The 16,526-nt window shown below is 41.4% G+C and overlaps 1 protein-coding gene across 13 annotated transcripts in view; it reads left to right on the top strand.

Moving 5' to 3' along the window:
• The window catches only part of ACACA (acetyl-CoA carboxylase alpha), a 307,669-nt gene that overhangs the window by 238,848 nt on the left and 52,295 nt on the right, over positions 1-16,526 (top strand). For all 13 annotated transcript variants that reach the window (XM_072747661.1, XM_072747660.1, XM_072747664.1 and 10 more), the window contains 4 exons: positions 8,455-8,598; positions 9,177-9,297; positions 12,506-12,602; positions 15,646-15,742. In XM_072747661.1, coding sequence (XP_072603762.1) covers positions 8,455-8,598; positions 9,177-9,297; positions 12,506-12,602; positions 15,646-15,742 — 459 coding nt within the window. The remainder of the gene's footprint in view (positions 1-8,454; positions 8,599-9,176; positions 9,298-12,505; positions 12,603-15,645; positions 15,743-16,526) is intronic.

Genomic DNA, 16,526 nt, shown 5'->3' with positions numbered 1-16,526 from the left:
TTTTATATTTTTTGTGTCATATATATTTTTAAGATTTTATTTATCTATTCATGAGAGACACACAGAGAGAGAGAGAGAGAGAGGCAGAGACACAGGGAGAGGGAGAAGCAGACTCCACGCAGGGAGCCCAATGCGGGACTCAATCCCGGGACTCCGGGATCACTCCAGATCACGCTCACGCCCTGGGCCGAAGGCAGGCGCCAAACCACTGAGCCACCCAGAGATCCCCAATTCATGTCATATTTTTACATCTTACTATTTTGTGTATCTTTTGACTAATTATTATAGATCTAGATGATTTTTACTACTTTTGTCTTTTAACCTTCATACAGTGTATCTACCACCTTTACTATATGTTTACCCTTACCAGTTAGATTTTTTTTCTTTCATAATTTTCTTATTTCTAGTTTATGGCCTTTTCTTTTTCATTTAAAGAAGTCCCTTTAATATTTCTTGTTAAGGCCTGCTTGGTGATGATGAACTCCTTTAGCTTTTGCTTGTCTGAGAAACCCCTTCTCTCTCCTATTCTGAGTGATAACCTTGCTAGGTGGACTATTCTTAGTTTTAAGGTCTTGACTTTCAGCACTTTGAATATATCATGCCATTCACTTCTGACCTGTAAAGTTTATGCTAAAAAATCAGCTCATAGTTTTATGAGGGTTCCCTGGTACATAAAAAGTTTTTCTCTTGCTTTCCTTAAGATTCCCTCTTTATTGACACTGTGATCATAAAATATCTTGGTGTGGGTCTCTTTGGGTTCATCTTATTTAGGAATGTTTGTGTTTCCTGGACTTGGATGTCTGCTTCCTTCCCCAGCTTAGGGAAGTTTTCAGCCATTATTTCTTCAAATAGGTTTTCTGTTCCTTTCCTTTTCTCCTCTCCTTCTGTGATTGCTATAATGCAAATGTTGTTATACTTGACATGGTCCCAGAAGTCCCTTAAACTATCCTTGTTTTTTCATTCTTTTTTTCTTTTTGCTGTTCTCATTGTATGGGTTCCATTACTCTTATCTTCCACATTGCTGATCCATTCTTCTGCATTATCTAATCTGCTATTGATTCTCTCTGGTGTATTTTTCATTTCAGTTTTTATATTCTTCTGATTTGTTCTTTTTTATGTTTTCTCTTTGTTAATGTTCTTATTGTGTTCTTCCATTCTTTTCATGAGTTTAGTGAGCTTCTTTATGATCATTATTTTGCACTCTTTATTAGTAGATTGCTTATTTCCTTTTCATTTCATTCTTTTCCTCAGATTTTTGTCTTATTCTTTCATTTGTTTCACTTAATCTCCTCTCCTCATCTTACTTAACTCTCTGTGTTTATTTTTGTGTATGGTAGATGACTTCTATTTCCTGGTCTTAAAGAAATGTCTTTATAGAGAGAGTGTCCTGTGGGGTCAGTAGCACAAAACCACCTGTTCATTCAATCTAAGTGCCCCTCTGGGGTATCCTCAAATATGGATGCATGGGCTACACGCACCTTCCTGTTGAGGCTGGGCCACAGTTAGTGTGTGCAGCTGGCCCCCTCAAGGCAGGGAACATTGGAGGAGAGGAGCACTGTTGTTGACAGAGGCTACCCCCTGGGTGTGGGAATTAAAGGGGACACTGGGAATGTGGTAAGTAGTGCTAGCACAGGAGATGGAGAGTGTCAAAACTGTCTCTTACACCACCAGGCCAACTAGGTAGAGGGAGGAGGTAGAGAAAATGATGCCTGCTGACACTTTCTTCCCTGGAGAATGTTCCAACAGATCTCTGTCCCTCTAGCACAATCCTAAAATTACTCAGTGACTCCTTCATGTGTAACCCCATACTTTTCAAACTACTGCTTTTGTACTGGGATTTGGAGGGAGTAAAATTGTATGTACCCTTTAAGTACAGTCTCATTTTCCTGCTGCCCTTCTGGACATCAGCCCTACTTGTTTTCAAAGCCAGATGTTGGGGATCCCTGCGTGGCTCAGCGGTTAAGTGCCTGCCTTCTGCTCAGGGCATGATTCTGGAGTCCCGGGATCGAGTCCCGTATCAGGCTCCCTGCATGGAGCCTGCTTCTCCCTCTCCCTGTGTCTCTGCCTCTCTCTCTCCCTGTGTCTCTCATGAGTAAATAAATAAAATCTTTTAAAAAAAATCAAAGCCAGATGTTATGGGGGCTCTACTTCCTGGTGCAGGTTGCCTGAGCTAGGGAGCCCAGTGTAGGGTCTGGACCCCTCATTCCTCAAGGAGAGCCTCTACAGTTAAGATAATCCTCCCACTCGTGGGTCACCATGCCAGGGGTATGGGTCCTGACTAGACCACATCTTGCCTTGCATACCCATCTTGATGTGGCTTTTTCTTCATGTTCTGAGTTGTGTAAAATATTTTCTGCTAGTCTTTAGTTCATTTTCAGAGATAGTTTTTCTATAAGTAGTTGTGGTTCTGTTTTGTTCATGGGAAGTGAGCTCAGGATATTCCTGCTCCACCATCCTGATCCTCCCTCCTAGAGAGAAACCTTCGGGGTGATTTGGATGATGGTTTTATGACTTATATATATTTGTCACAATTCATAGAATTCTGAACCTAAAAATGAATGATTTGCTATATGTAAATTATACCTCAGTAAACTAGTTTTTTTTTTAATTTCCATATTTGGAAGCAATTCATTGTCAGTACATTCAAATCTGTAGCTAAATGAGCAGTTGTCAGATCCCTGAGGTAAGTGATTCCTTTTTGGCAGTTTTCACTCTGGAAGCTTATGCCTTTTCTCAGACATCTGACAAGTAAACTGTCCTGTGGCTCTTCTCTACCCCCATTGCATTAGAAATGCGTTTCTGTCCCTCGCCCGGTCCACCCTCAAATCCTTGTCATCAGTCTGCCATCTAACTCATTCCTCTGTTTGCCCCACCCCTTAGTAAGCAGATGTCTTGCAGTGTTTTTGTGCCTTGTATCTGAGTCTCTCCTTGGTTAAATATCTTCTCCCAACACTGGTTGCCCAATCCCTGTGCTCCCAATTTACCCATCAACAGACCTGATCATTTCCTAACACTGTGGTGTGGAGAGAGGTTTTGGGGCTTGCAGTGGATGGTCTTGAATCTAACTGTGGCTCAGATCAGAAGCTTTCCTGTCCTGTGCCAGCAGTAGGTCACTGTGTCCCTTCTCTACCCCTAACCCTAGACTACCAGCTACCAACCAGCATTCCAGTTTGCCAGTGACAAGTGGCAATGAAGAGGCGAGGGGAAGTTGTAAACCTGAGTCTGTATCAAGAGGCTGTGTTTTGGGAACCTCCAAATATTCTTGGTTGCATAGGCACCAGTTCTGTCTCCCTAGAGATTTAATTCCATTCACCCTTGGATATATTCCTGGAGAAACATTTACACAGTAATATGTGCTGCACCACTTAAAATTGTTAATTGGAGATTGAATTACTTGTCAGCTTTTAAAAATGTAGTCCTCTCAGGTCAGGGAGGAGGGTGTTAGCAGCCTGAGTAGATGAGCTATTGCATTTTTTTTCCCTTCCTCTTTTCTCCCCCACTCCCTTTTCCTCCCTCTCATTCTTCATTTCTTTTGTCCCTATCTTACTGCCTTTTTCCTTCCCTCACTTAATTTTTTTTAATGTTTGTCTCTTTCTGCCTTAGCCAAACCTTTATCAATAACCTAACAGATCCCAGAGTGACTTTAATCTAGAATCATGAATGACGTCCACTAATGATGATTGCTTGGGAAATGTACAAAACCTCTCTTCAAATCCTCTTGAGAATGGAAATATCCTAATGAGAGGGAGGATGGCAGGAGGGACTCCGTTCATGTAGCCTAAATTCTTAGACGCAAGAGGAATTTTATACTTCCGGCTTCTTTAAATAGAAAATTACCCTGACTCAAGAATTGTTTAGGGGGAAAGATTGGCTAAAGGGGGGGAAAGCAGCAGTAGATTTCATTTTTTATTCCATCGATATGCATCATTATTTTTCACATCTTCAGCACATGATTGCAAATATTTGCCTATAAGTCTAAAGACCCCCGACATAATGTGTATATTCAGGACAAAGGCAGTTTTTTTAAAAATTGAGCTAAGTTGCATCTATGAAACTCAGAAATCTCAATGCCTATGCTGACAAATATCCTGACAAGTAAATACTATACTCATTCGGTATTACATAGTGATTTCATTTGCACAAAACCTCACAATGCTCTGCCACTTCAGTCAAACGTCTGGAGCACTGGGGAAAGGAAGAACGTGTTTATCTTGATCTCCAAAAAGGGATTTAAGGGAGAGAGCAGGCGGTATATTAGACTGTTTTCATTGCCTGTCAGCTGCGGTAAACCTGAGCTGTCTGCGGTGTCTCTAGATAAGCCACAACAGCAGCAGAGGCCTTAGCATGTATGTATGACTACATTCATTTGTACTTCTTATGTATCTCAAAATTTCTAAAGGCTGTGTAGCATCTTCAGTGGAGCCTTTAACAATTGTGTCTCTGCTAATCACTGGCTTTTATGTGGTACCCTTCCTGCTTTGGTCTGCCAGCTGCAATGAATGAAGAGCTGGATGAGGCTTAAGTTTATATTAAGTGGATGAAGATTCTCCTTCCTGGCAGAGACAGCCCTTGTTCAGTTCTGTGGTGTGGGCACTCTTCAGCAGAGGACTCTGAGGTGGTGTCTGTTCCTAATATCTTACAATACTGCTTTTCCACCTAAACCTGTGGGGCCTCAGGAGCCACCTCTGTTTGAATGGCCTCTGTGTTTAAATATGGTTATTGATGCTTGTTGGGAAGCTAAATTAAATGTTTGCATCACATAGTAGACCATGTGAGAAAAGTAATTTGGGAACATGGAAAATGGCTAGGAACTCGACTGGCACCATAATGCGTATGTTGGAGTTGAAAAAACATGAATAAAGCTCACCCACTTTATGAAAATACTATGTTAGTGAAGGTTGTTTACCCCAAATTTTTCTGTGAAAAGTTGGTAGGGCAACACTAAAGAATAAAACAGTGGTACTGTCTAGGTGGGCTTTTTTCTTTGCCTTTCTACATGCTGATCATTTCAGCATGATCATTTCAGAGTTAGGCAGAATGGATTTCGTCCTAGCTCAGATTCTGCTTCTTTGGTTGCGGCTTTTGTTGTGAAGTATTCTAAAATCATTAAAACCACTTGAGTCAGCAACGACCCCTATAAATCAGGAGCTATTGTGTGCGCCCTCATTCTACTGGTGCATACTCCAAACATACGGTCATTGAAGATGAACTGGAGGGTACTGCTCTCTCTTCACCGATTGTAAAGTAGCTATGATTGTTAGCATTTGTTTGTGATTAGTGAAGCAGGTTTTATTTCTGTGTGTCCTTTCCTCCCCACACCCACCCCCTAAGGCCAGTCACAGCCATTTGGATACCCTGTTAGTCTAGCCTATAATTTTTCCTTTAATTCCCAAAGCAAATGAATTTTCTCACATGACAAACATTTCTTTAGTCTGATAGTGTCCTTGGTTGCAGTAAGCCCTGGTTAGGTTTCTTTCTGAATCCAGTGTACAAATACTGCCTTTTCAGAACAATGCCAAAGTGTCAGAAGCTGAGTTTTGCTTATAAAGGGATGACATGCTAGGTGATTAAACTCTTGCTCCAAGTTTGTCTCCCATTAATTTATAGGAATATGGGGTGGAATGGGCAAGTGGCAGAGCCTCTGAGAGTAGCCCCATCCTGGATTCCCTTCCCTTTTTTTTGTTTTAAAGATTATTTATTTATTCATGAGAGACAGAGATTGAGAGAGAGAGAGGCAGAGACACAAGCAGAGGAAGAAGCAGGTTCCACGCAGGGAGCCCGACGTGGAACTCGATCCCGGATCTCCAGGATCGCACCCTGGGCTGAAAGCAGTGCTAAACCGCTGAGCCACCTGGGCTGCCCTCTCTTCCCTTTTGAAATGAGGGACAAGGATGTGTCAGGAAGATGTGTTTGGACAGCTGAGCAGTTCTTGGTCTGCTTTGTTCCCTTTTGCCAAGATTGGTCCTTCTTCAGTCCGCTACTAATTTTGGAGGGGCGTGAGGTTCTAAGCAGGTGGACATTATCAAGTACTAGAAATAGTGTTTCATAGGAAAGAAAGCTGTCTTTCTGAGTAGGAAATGGTGCCAGCTCTCTTCTAGGCAGCAAGAGTTCTTGACTCCTGACATAGATTCTGAATATCAGATATTCAGGGTCAGTGCAGTGTCTCCTTTTTATTTCATTTCCCCCTTTCCAATTTTATTTTAATAATTAAAAATACTGCTGATCATACTGAATGACTTCTGGCAGAGAGGCGGTCTGTCCCAGAAGGACCAGTTGTGGGCCATCGGGTTTATGATGTCCATAAAACCAGAGCCAGATCGGAGCATGGCCTCCCTGAGTGACAGGATTTTTGCTTCCACCAGGGTCCCCCGTCAACTGACTGCTTTGGATATTTGTTTTGGGTTGGTTTTTTGTTCTGTTTTGTTTCCTGATGCATGTGTGACTCTACATGTGTGCACAGATTTAAAGATATAAATGAAACAGGTATGTAATGCCCTCTGCCTGTTAGAAAGACTAAAGCCATCAAGATAACAAACGGCGTGTATTTGCTAGAATGTCAAAGTTATGAGTTTATTTTGTAATGATGTGCTCCTGCCTTCATGAGGTAAACTGGCCGTGGCGGAGGTGTTATTAGTAATATGGACTCAGTGGAGCAGAAAGCCGAGTGACCGAGAGATCAGTGTATCAGTCAGAGAGAGGGCAAATGGAAAGAGACAGCAGGAGAATGAGAAAGGAGCCACAGTGCCTGGGCTGAGATTAAAGACACACTGTGAGAGGAGGAGGGGGAGCCCAGTGGTCACATACGGTCTCCCCTCTTCCTGGGGCTCCTTCAGAGGAGTTGCCAGCATGTCTCTCAGCTCAGGGCTGTCTGCAAAGACTGGTTTTCTGGACTTCCTTACCAAGGGAAGCAGTTTTTCTTTACATATCCTTTTCAGAAGAGTCTCTTCGTCCCTTCCAGCTGAAGTTAAGTGGAATGGAGGCCAGTTGGGTCATACGGAGGTGATTACTTTGGTCACCAATGTCCTCATCCTTTGCAGGGACCTGATGTGGGGGGGCTGGCTCAGCATGGAGAGCTCCTAACAAGAAGGAGCAAAATGGGAATATGCAAGTAGAATTTGCTGGCTTTCTGTTTATTAGATTCATCCCAGAGACTGAAAATGAATAAAAGTTACTAAGGAAGAAAATTTGTGTTGTGATTATTTTCTGGAGGAGGAGGGGAGAGGGAAAAGAAAAGGTAAAACACAATAAGCGCTCTACAACTGTTTAGAGCTCTCCAGGGCTACCCTAGATGACGGGCAATTACTACACACTCAGCAGTTTGCAGTAGTCAGTGATCAGGCTGCCTGGCTTCCATTGCTGGGTCAGAAAATGTCCCTCCCTGAAAGAAATTATTAACTGGTCTTCTAGGGAAAAAGAAACCCTACAATTTCCAAGTCCACGAATATTCTTTCTCCCTATTTTTTCTTCTTCTTTAAAGGAAACTTTGTGGTTTCCAAACACAGGTGCTTTTCAACCTCACATGGGTTAAACTCCTCCAGGGACACACCAGGGATAGAGGCGCTCTGTATTCTCTGGAACCTTGGCAGAGAAGGACAGAGGAGAGACGGGCTTGGGTATAAATCACTGCCCTCCACTCCGCACACAAAGACGACTTTAGACTCAAGGGTTCATGTATGTATCATGAGTTGCTTCAGGATTTTGCCAGCCTTAGGGCTTGTGTGTGGGGCTTTAAAAATCAATTGTAGGGATCCCTGGGTGGCGCAGTGGTTTGGCGCTTGCCTTTGGCCCAGGGCGCGATCCTGGAGACCCGGGATCGAATCCCACATCAGGCTCCCGGTGCATGGAGCCTGTTTCTCCCTCTGCCTATGTCTCTGCCTCTCTCTCTGTCTCTCTGTGACTATCATAAATAAATAAAAATTTAAAAAAAAAATTTAAAAAAATAAAAATAAAAAAAAATAAAAATCAATTGTAAGAGGAAAAGTAATCCTTTAAAAAAATTCAGGGACCCAAACCTCACAGCTTTTCTTTAAGTGAGACTTGTCATTAAAGATTGTCAGAAGACCGGCATGTTACCTCTTTGTGTATCTATGCAGTAACCCTGCTGGCCTGCAGACGCTGGGGTTGCCTGCACTTCCGGGTCTCAACCTCACCCTCCCACCCGCACCATAGTTCTAGCAGAGTTGAAGTATGCTAACACCTGTCTGTGGCAGCTAGGAGAGAGAGGGAGAGGCTTGCTGGTTTTTAAATTGTAACGGTATCTATGATTGTTCAAAAGCCTCTTTGATTTTCTAAGCTTTCTTTTGAAGACAGAGGTCCAGAGAGTCCTTCAGAACAACTCACAGAGGCTGGAATCTGTGTCTTGTGGAGAAAAGAACCCATTTTAGTGAGAATCACAAAATAGACGTTGCCTTTATTTCCATCCAGATGAATGTCTTCTCTTGCTTGTTTCTCTAGGTCCTTGGGCGGGAAGTATATACCTCCAATAACCAGCTCGGGGGCATCCAGATAATGCACAACAATGGGGTGACCCACAGCATTGTTTGTGATGACTTTGAAGGGGTTTTCACTGTCCTGCACTGGCTATCCTACATGCCTAAGGTGAGCCTTTCCCACCCAGCAGACACAGCCCACAGAACCTGGCCTTCCCACCACAACTCACACAGCCTCTGTGTTTGAGATCTCCTCTTTATGGTGGAGAAACTATTTTATGAAATATTCCACTGAAAGGTAGTGGTTTCTCTTTCCTACAGCCATCTGCAGGAAAGGCTTCTACCTTTAAAATGCCTTTGGATTTCATTTGTTAGACCCCTTTCTGATGTTTTCCCAAACACAGAAGCTTTCATGGCTTATCTGGGCTCAGATCACTCTGGGTTTTCTCCTTTGTAATAGCAATCCACCTCTTCCACTCCCCTTAACCCCCTGGGAAGCTTCCCATAAAGCATGGGTACACTGAAATCAGGAGTCAGAATGTACCACTTTTTGCCAGGCTCCTACATGAGACTTGAGACCTGTTCTCAGGGCTTGGCATATAGTTGTGATGCCTGTAGCTTATGACTGGGACAGATGGATATGATTCTGTATTTGGTCCCTGTTGTCTTTGTAATGATCGTGGCTGAGTTGGGACTCTGGTCCTGCTGTTCTCTGATTGCTGTGCTTTCTTCCCGTATACCTTTCAGAATGTGCGCAGTTTAGTTCCTCTCCTGAACTCCAAGGATCCTATAGATAGAATCATCGAGTTTGTTCCCACGAAGGCCCCATACGATCCTCGATGGATGCTAGCAGGCCGCCCTCACCCAAGTAGGTATATATTTGAGGGTCCTGTGGTACCCTGGCCCTCAGGCTGTCAGTCTTCCTTTTAATCACTAACCAATTCTTGCACAACAGTATATGACAAAACAGAGCTACTAAAGTATCTCTTGAAATGAGACAAATTTTTAAAACCACTCTCTGAAGATCAAGGTGGAAATTCCTTCAAGAACAGATGAGAACCAAATGAAATTAGGTGTACAAGTCAGTCACTGAGGCACAAGCAGGGCAGTCACTAATACATTCCTTCTCTTAATTGTTTTTAAAGCCCTTGTTACTTAATTGACTCAAAGACTTTAAAATGGATAAATCTAAGCAATAAAATCATAGAACCTTTGACTGTCTAGTCTCTCTGTAAACAGAGACTAATCAGATCAGCTTTAGAAAAATTATTTGACCCTTCAGCGTAGAACATTACTACACTCTTCTTGGCAAGCTATTTCTGAGCATCCACTCTCCATGTACCCTTCTTTTCTTACGATATTGACAAAAGTACTGGTACTTGCTCTAGTTATTAACATAAGATTACTTTGTAAAGTCATTATTCACATAGAGATTGTCCAGAACTGTTAATTTTATAAAGATTATAAAATGAGAACACACCCTCCCCCTCCATGCTTATCTAATATATCGCTCTGTCTTATGGCTGATTTTATCTATCTTATAAACAAAAACAAAACAAAAAAAGTGATGGCTCCAGGTAAGATGAATGTAAATGTATATTTTTGCTTGTTGGTCCATTAGGCTGTTTTAACAAACCTTACTTATCAGGTAGTTCTTTTGTGAAGCCCCAAATCCCCCTGCTCCATTTTTTTTTCCCCTGCTCCATTTTGAATCCATTTTTTTTTTTTCAGGTTGAGAAAGTGTTTGTTCTTTTTTGCATGTTTATTGCAACTATTTCAGAGAAAGCTGTATCTAAAAGAAGAATGGACTGCAGAAGATAATTCATTAAATTTAAGAGTTACTGTGATTTTGTTGAAAGAAAAAAGAGGTCTGCATAAGGAAGACTTAAACATTCATAGGTACCCACTCTGAGCTAGGTGGGACTGCAAAATACTTCCATATACATTATCTTATTTAGGCTACTACTTCTCAGAGATAAAAAGAGATTACCACTTTACAAGCTCAGAGAAGTTAAGTGATTTGTGCAAGGTCACACAGCTATTACTTAGGAATTGGGGCTTAATCTGCAGACCAAGTATAGATAATATAGAAAAATCACCAGAGGAATTTTAATTTAAAATTTTACCTGTTGTCTTCAATGCCTTTTCTTGTTGCTCTTGATAAAAACTAGTTTTTCTTACATAGCCAGAAAAATCACCATAGTAATCTCCCTACCTCTCATTTGTATGCCATGATTTTGATAAGAACTGTGAACCTAAGATACCTGTCAGCCTTAAAATCTAGGACTTTTCTGGGAGAATTCAGAAAAAGACTCCATGAGTCTTCTCCTGGGAATTATGTAGGGGAGGGTGGGGTGAGGGAGCGGTGTGTGCATCTTAGCTGATTTCTGAGTCTTACATCTAAACTGAATACAGTCTGCTTTCTGGGGGGTAGGAGGGTGATGTTCACCTACACCAGCCTTAGCCTACCGATGAGCCCCTTGCCCCGATCAACATACAAGGCAGTATTTAAAGAAGAAAATCTTTACATTTTGATGAGTTTTGTTGTTCCAAACCATTGTTATTGAAGTAAGAATCCTAAAATGATCCTTGCATATGAAGTTAAAATTTTAGTATCCTGAAGCACTTAGAAGTTTGATTTAGAACCTTCATCAAAATTTGAACTCTCTTTCATGGGATGAACAGATGTGTGTGTACGTAGGTGGGCATTATCCTGGCCATTATTAATGAGATCCACAGAATAAAATGAAATTTGTGATAAACTTAGTTTTCTGTTTTTTGGATAATATTTTTTCATCGACTCCCTAGTAATTCATCCTGCTGTCTATGTGCAGCTAACACTCGCTCCCAAATCGAGTGACTTCAGATTTTAATTTAGTGGAAGCGTTAAAGAAAGCAGATGATTCCCTGTGATAAGTTAAAGCAGATATCTTCTAGGTGAAAAGTTAAAGTCATTTATTAGAGGAGATAGTGCTGTGATATTCTTCAAACTGACGCCCAACACGAGACCAGAATCTAAACGATCGGCTTTGGGCTCACGATAGAGAGATAATTTTGAAATGGATGATCACATTTTACACTGGGGCCATAGAGGCAAGGAATGTAGAACACAGTAATTACAAATTTAGTCTTGATAAAACACTCTCCATCCTGTTTAAGTCAGCAGAGGTTAGCTTGCTCGGATCTCCACTTTTAATTGGTTTTGGACTTGGGTTTTTAGGGGGCGGAGGGCCATGTTCAAATTAGAAGGATCACTGAGAAACTGCGAGCTGAGGGGCAAGCTAGGAAACAGTTATTTGCAGAAGCTTTTATGGGGCCTTGGTCAAACACGGATACCTGTGGAACAAAAGTTTTTTTCTTAACCTAAGATGTTGAAAGTTACATGTCTTGCCAGTGAAGGAAATTCTGTGTGCAGGGGAGGTTAATGACATTAAGTATGTGCATCTTAACCATTATGTTTTTGCTATGTGTTGAGTATATGGGTATGGCCCTTTCTTGTAGAAAGATTATACTTCTTCAGCTCTAAGTGAAGTGGATGTATCTTGTTGCTTTTCTAGCAGAGAAACCAAGTCCCTTTTCTTTTCCCCAAATTTGGGTCCTCATCTGATCATTAATACTTATCATTGGCTGTCTTCAGCTTTCCATTTAAAAAAAGTCAGTGGAATCAAACAAAATTGTAAGCTAAGTTTTAAAATAGAAATAGACATTTTGAAAACACTTTAATGAGTTGGCTGCCTTTTGACAAATGTTTGTAGTGTTTTGAAAAAAGCCAAGTTATTTATTTAAAAGCATGCAAACTCTCTGCTAGCTGAACCCCATCGTTTAACAATAAATGATGCTTTTGTTGATAAATGGTTCTTTTTATGCAGACTAGCAAATGAAATAGGAGATGATGTCTGAAGGCATATGAGCATTCAGTTGCCTAATGCGTGCATCTATTATAATATGGTTAAAAACAACAACAAACTCCCCAAAACAGTCCCCCAAATCCAACCTTAAATTTGCCAGTTCCAGTGCATTTTCAGTGTATTGATGGTCTTTATTCTCTTTTTGTTCTCTTCCTTTCCCTTCTATAGCTCAGAAAGGTCAGTGGCTGAGTGGATTTTTTGACTATGGCTCTTTCTCAGAGATCATGCAACCCTGGGCACAAACTGTGGTGGTTGGCAGAGCCAGGTAAGAGCTCTTTTGTCTTGGAAGCTCTTCTTCCTCCAACTAAAAACAAGAAAAGAAAGGGCCATGGCTGTAGAGGTTTTTTACCAATAATACTCTCTGTCTAAACTTTCTAAGAGTATTGGATTATAGTCATGCCCAAGGCAGCATAACTGGAGCCCTGGTTCCGGTAGTCATTTACTGTGTCACTCCAATGATACGTTTAATCTGAAGTCTGGTTTTGACATTTCCTTTTTACAATACTGAAAGAAAAGCTCTTTGAGGGCTGTAAAGCCCGAATACAATAGCCATATCCCACCAGTGACTTTTCCCTTCTCCAAAGACCGATTTCTTTCTGAAGTAGGTGACAAATGAATCAGACTCATCTACCTTGCCATGTAACCCAAAAGATCTATGTAACTTAGAAGAAGTTCCTTCCTAGCATCAAGATTATTTAAGTATAACAAATGCACGATATTGGCTTATCATCAGATTTGAATTGCAAAGAAAAAAGTTTACCTGAAACAGGAATGAGTAAAATAAACTGGAATAGATTTGCAGGGCTACCTATATTTTTCAAATAGGAAATTGAAGTTTCTATTAAATTTTAATACCCACTCTAGGAAGTGCTTCACTCAACAGCAAGCTCTGCACGAAATAATCTGTAGCGCTTGGTATAACGAGCATCTGCCAAGGCTGACCTTAATCTCGTTCCACACTGCAGAGACATGCTGCCCTAGGGACCCACATCTGGAGCTCACCTTCCTCTTGGGGGCAATCAGTTTTCCTTATCTTGGTGAAAAGTGGCACCTGCTCAAGATTCTCAAACATGCCACATTGGGTTGAGATTTAGATTCTAGCTTTGAAAATAATTCTAGGCTTTGTGGTTCTCTCAGTACAGCAGGTCAGCACGTCTCCTGCTGCCAATGACAAGGAGCCATCAGATGGCAAATCCAACAGACAGGATCTTCCACTGTGACTCTGAATATGAGTCACGCCTGAAGTCAGCTGAGACTGAAACACAGGGGCTAGCTCCCGTTTTCTCTTGCATCTCAGGTCTTCTGCCTCACCACAGGCTTCTGGGTCCCAGTGAGAACTATTCTTTGTGCCTGATAAAATTCCTACTGGGGAGGGGAATGTGGGAGATGCACTAGAGAGAGAGAGAGCCCTCCTACCCAGGATTATCAGTTTGTTATTGAGGGTCCTCACATCATACTCAGACCAACTTTTTTGAAAATTTGTCTGTTACCAACTCTGCTTCAGTTTTCCTGTCTGTAAAAAACATGACAGATTTTAAGCCCAGGAAAGCGAAACCTTTGTTAAGGTCTTTAAGATCCTCCCACAGGAAACAAGAAAATAATGCTTTACACTTATGATTGGAAGAAAAGGGATTATTCTGTGAGCAAAATCAGTCAAGCTTGGCTTTAGTTAGCTCTGCCATTGTTTATTGCAACACTCACTCTACTTCTTCCTTTCTTTCCATCTGATGAGTTCTGGGCTTCTTACTCCAAACACATACACATACACATGCTCACAAGTATATAAAACACAAATGGAGCTAGCTTCTTTCAAAAGCAATGGCATTTCAAGAAATAAATATAAATGTATTCTTCTGGGATTGTTACTGTAAGTGCTGCCAAAACTCATCTTTGGTATGTATGTTTGGAATATGTGTGCTATTGGCTGTAAATTGTCTTTTATTATTCCATGGCACCTTGTCCAGGGACACACTATAAAACAAGATGTAGCATCTTCATGTGCTAGCCTGATAAAATTTATATGAAGTATAATAGAAAACAGAAGTTGTTCTGAGCTGTTTTCAAGTTCAATAAATAACTGTAATACTCGGATAAAGATGTTCTTTATTAGGTCACATGGGCCCTAATATATAAGTTATAAGTTACCGATTTAGGGTGGCTTTTGCAATTACAAGTTTCCAGTTGGATTGTTAATCATTGTGAACAGAAATATTTCTAAACCCTCCTGTGTACCTCCTGCTCGTTGTCTGGTTATCTAGAGGGCTTTTGATTCTGATTCAGTGCAGGCAAGTGACAAGGGGGTGGGTGGTCCCCACTCAGGCCCCTGTCAGGCCTCTTGTGATGACAAGAATCCATTTCCAGTAGCCAGTGTAACAACCAAAGACCATCCTTCATGGAAAAGTTTGTTATGGAGATGCTGTGGGGAACAAGAGACTATATAACCCATCTCAGCCTTGGCCCCAAGGAATGCAGCTGAGAAAGTGAAGACTGAATTACATTTTCCAGAGTAAGGACTCACCCTGTACCTGCAGCCACTGCCACTACCCTCCTTTCCCTCACCCTATCTTTCTTCCTGATTTTTACAAGGAAATCTTTCTGAAGACCAAGTTGAGAGGGTATTATGCAGCACAGATACAAAGGCTTTGAGCTCCTGAAGAGTTTTTTAACTTAACATATATTGGAGATTAAATGCATACTTTCCATATAGATCACCTATTTCACCAAGAGTAACTACTGCAAGTTATCCCTGTACCCACTGCTCTTTAACAGTGAAAGAGAAAGTTAAGGGCTTGCTTAACCACCTCTGAATCCTTGGCACATATTTTTCATCATCTCCTTAACACACCTGCATATTCCCCATTCACATGCCCAGAGTAATTTCAGGCACCTCCTACCCTTCAGACTTTCCTGTCTTCACCAAAGAGATGCTCTAGAGTAAGCTGAGAAATTTCATTTGGCATCCACAGAGAAATGTGTGTGCATGCATGCAAATGTGCGCGCACACACACATCTAGACTATTGAGTCTAACTACTGAGGCTCCCCAAGTACAACCCTTGGTTTGCATTTATCATGTGGTGGAGAACAGGAATGATTCTAAGGGTAGTCTCCCCCTGTGTTTACAAAAGTTTATCAACTCCAGAGTCTCCTATTCTACCTCTATAAGAGTCAGATTTCCATCCCTGTTCTCTGTATTTGCAATTTCCAATTTGCACCCCTCCCCTCAATATTTTGATATGAGGCTAGAAAAGAAATAGCTAGCTATACTGTTTTCATACATTGAGTTCTTATTTGGCTCATTTTTTATCAGGCTAGGAGGAATACCTGTGGGAGTAGTTGCTGTAGAAACCCGAACAGTGGAACTAAGTATCCCAGCCGATCCTGCAAACCTGGATTCTGAAGCCAAGGTAGGTAAACCTCGAGTACCCTGAGCTCCTGTGCTTGGAGCTGGGTTTCCCCTTCTGCAGAGCCTATAGATACATTGGGAACATTGCAAACCACCAATTTTGGAGGGAATGGTAGTCAGCAACCTTGAATAATTTCAGACTGTCATGTGCTCACTTTTAAGATGATTCTAAGTGGACTACAAGCTAAATTCTACCTGAAAAATTACATAGGCCTTTACATTGGTCTTGTTGATGCTAGAAAACAGTCTGTATTCATTGGGGAGATGGTCTTACAGAAAGGCAGCTGTCTCTGATTTTCTGAACACACACATGAATGAGCTATTACTAGATTTAAGAAGTCTTCAAATGGCAAATGTGAACACCACCACTCATCTTTTCTTTTTCAAGGGTGGGTTATATTTTCACATCCTGACAAGATTCAGAAAATGAGGGTGGGGGAGGCGAGAGAAGAGGGTACTCAGCCGTGTCACATCAAGCGTCTATTGACCAACCATGGTACAGAGAAAGCTTGTACAAAGCACAAAGATGAGAGGACTGGAGACTACAGTTGGCTTGTTTTGAGAACTAGTGTAGTTGAGTGACTTAAAGTTGCCTTGAGGAAGCCTAGAATGAGGATTCCCAAGACTGCATTCTGCTTCTAAAGCAGTTAAGATATCCCCCTTCTGACTGAGGAGTGGTGATATAGTCAGGACTTAAATCTTTTTAAGGAGTATTTAACAGAGTCAAAGATCCAGGGCCCTTTCTTCTTTTTTACTTCAAAGATGATCCTCTTGATGAACAATAG

Source organism: Vulpes vulpes, chromosome 2, assembly GCF_048418805.1.
Source record: "Vulpes vulpes isolate BD-2025 chromosome 2, VulVul3, whole genome shotgun sequence".
In the NCBI taxonomy this organism is placed as follows: domain Eukaryota; kingdom Metazoa; phylum Chordata; class Mammalia; order Carnivora; family Canidae; genus Vulpes; species Vulpes vulpes.
This window is presented reverse-complemented; position numbering and strand designations above follow the sequence as displayed.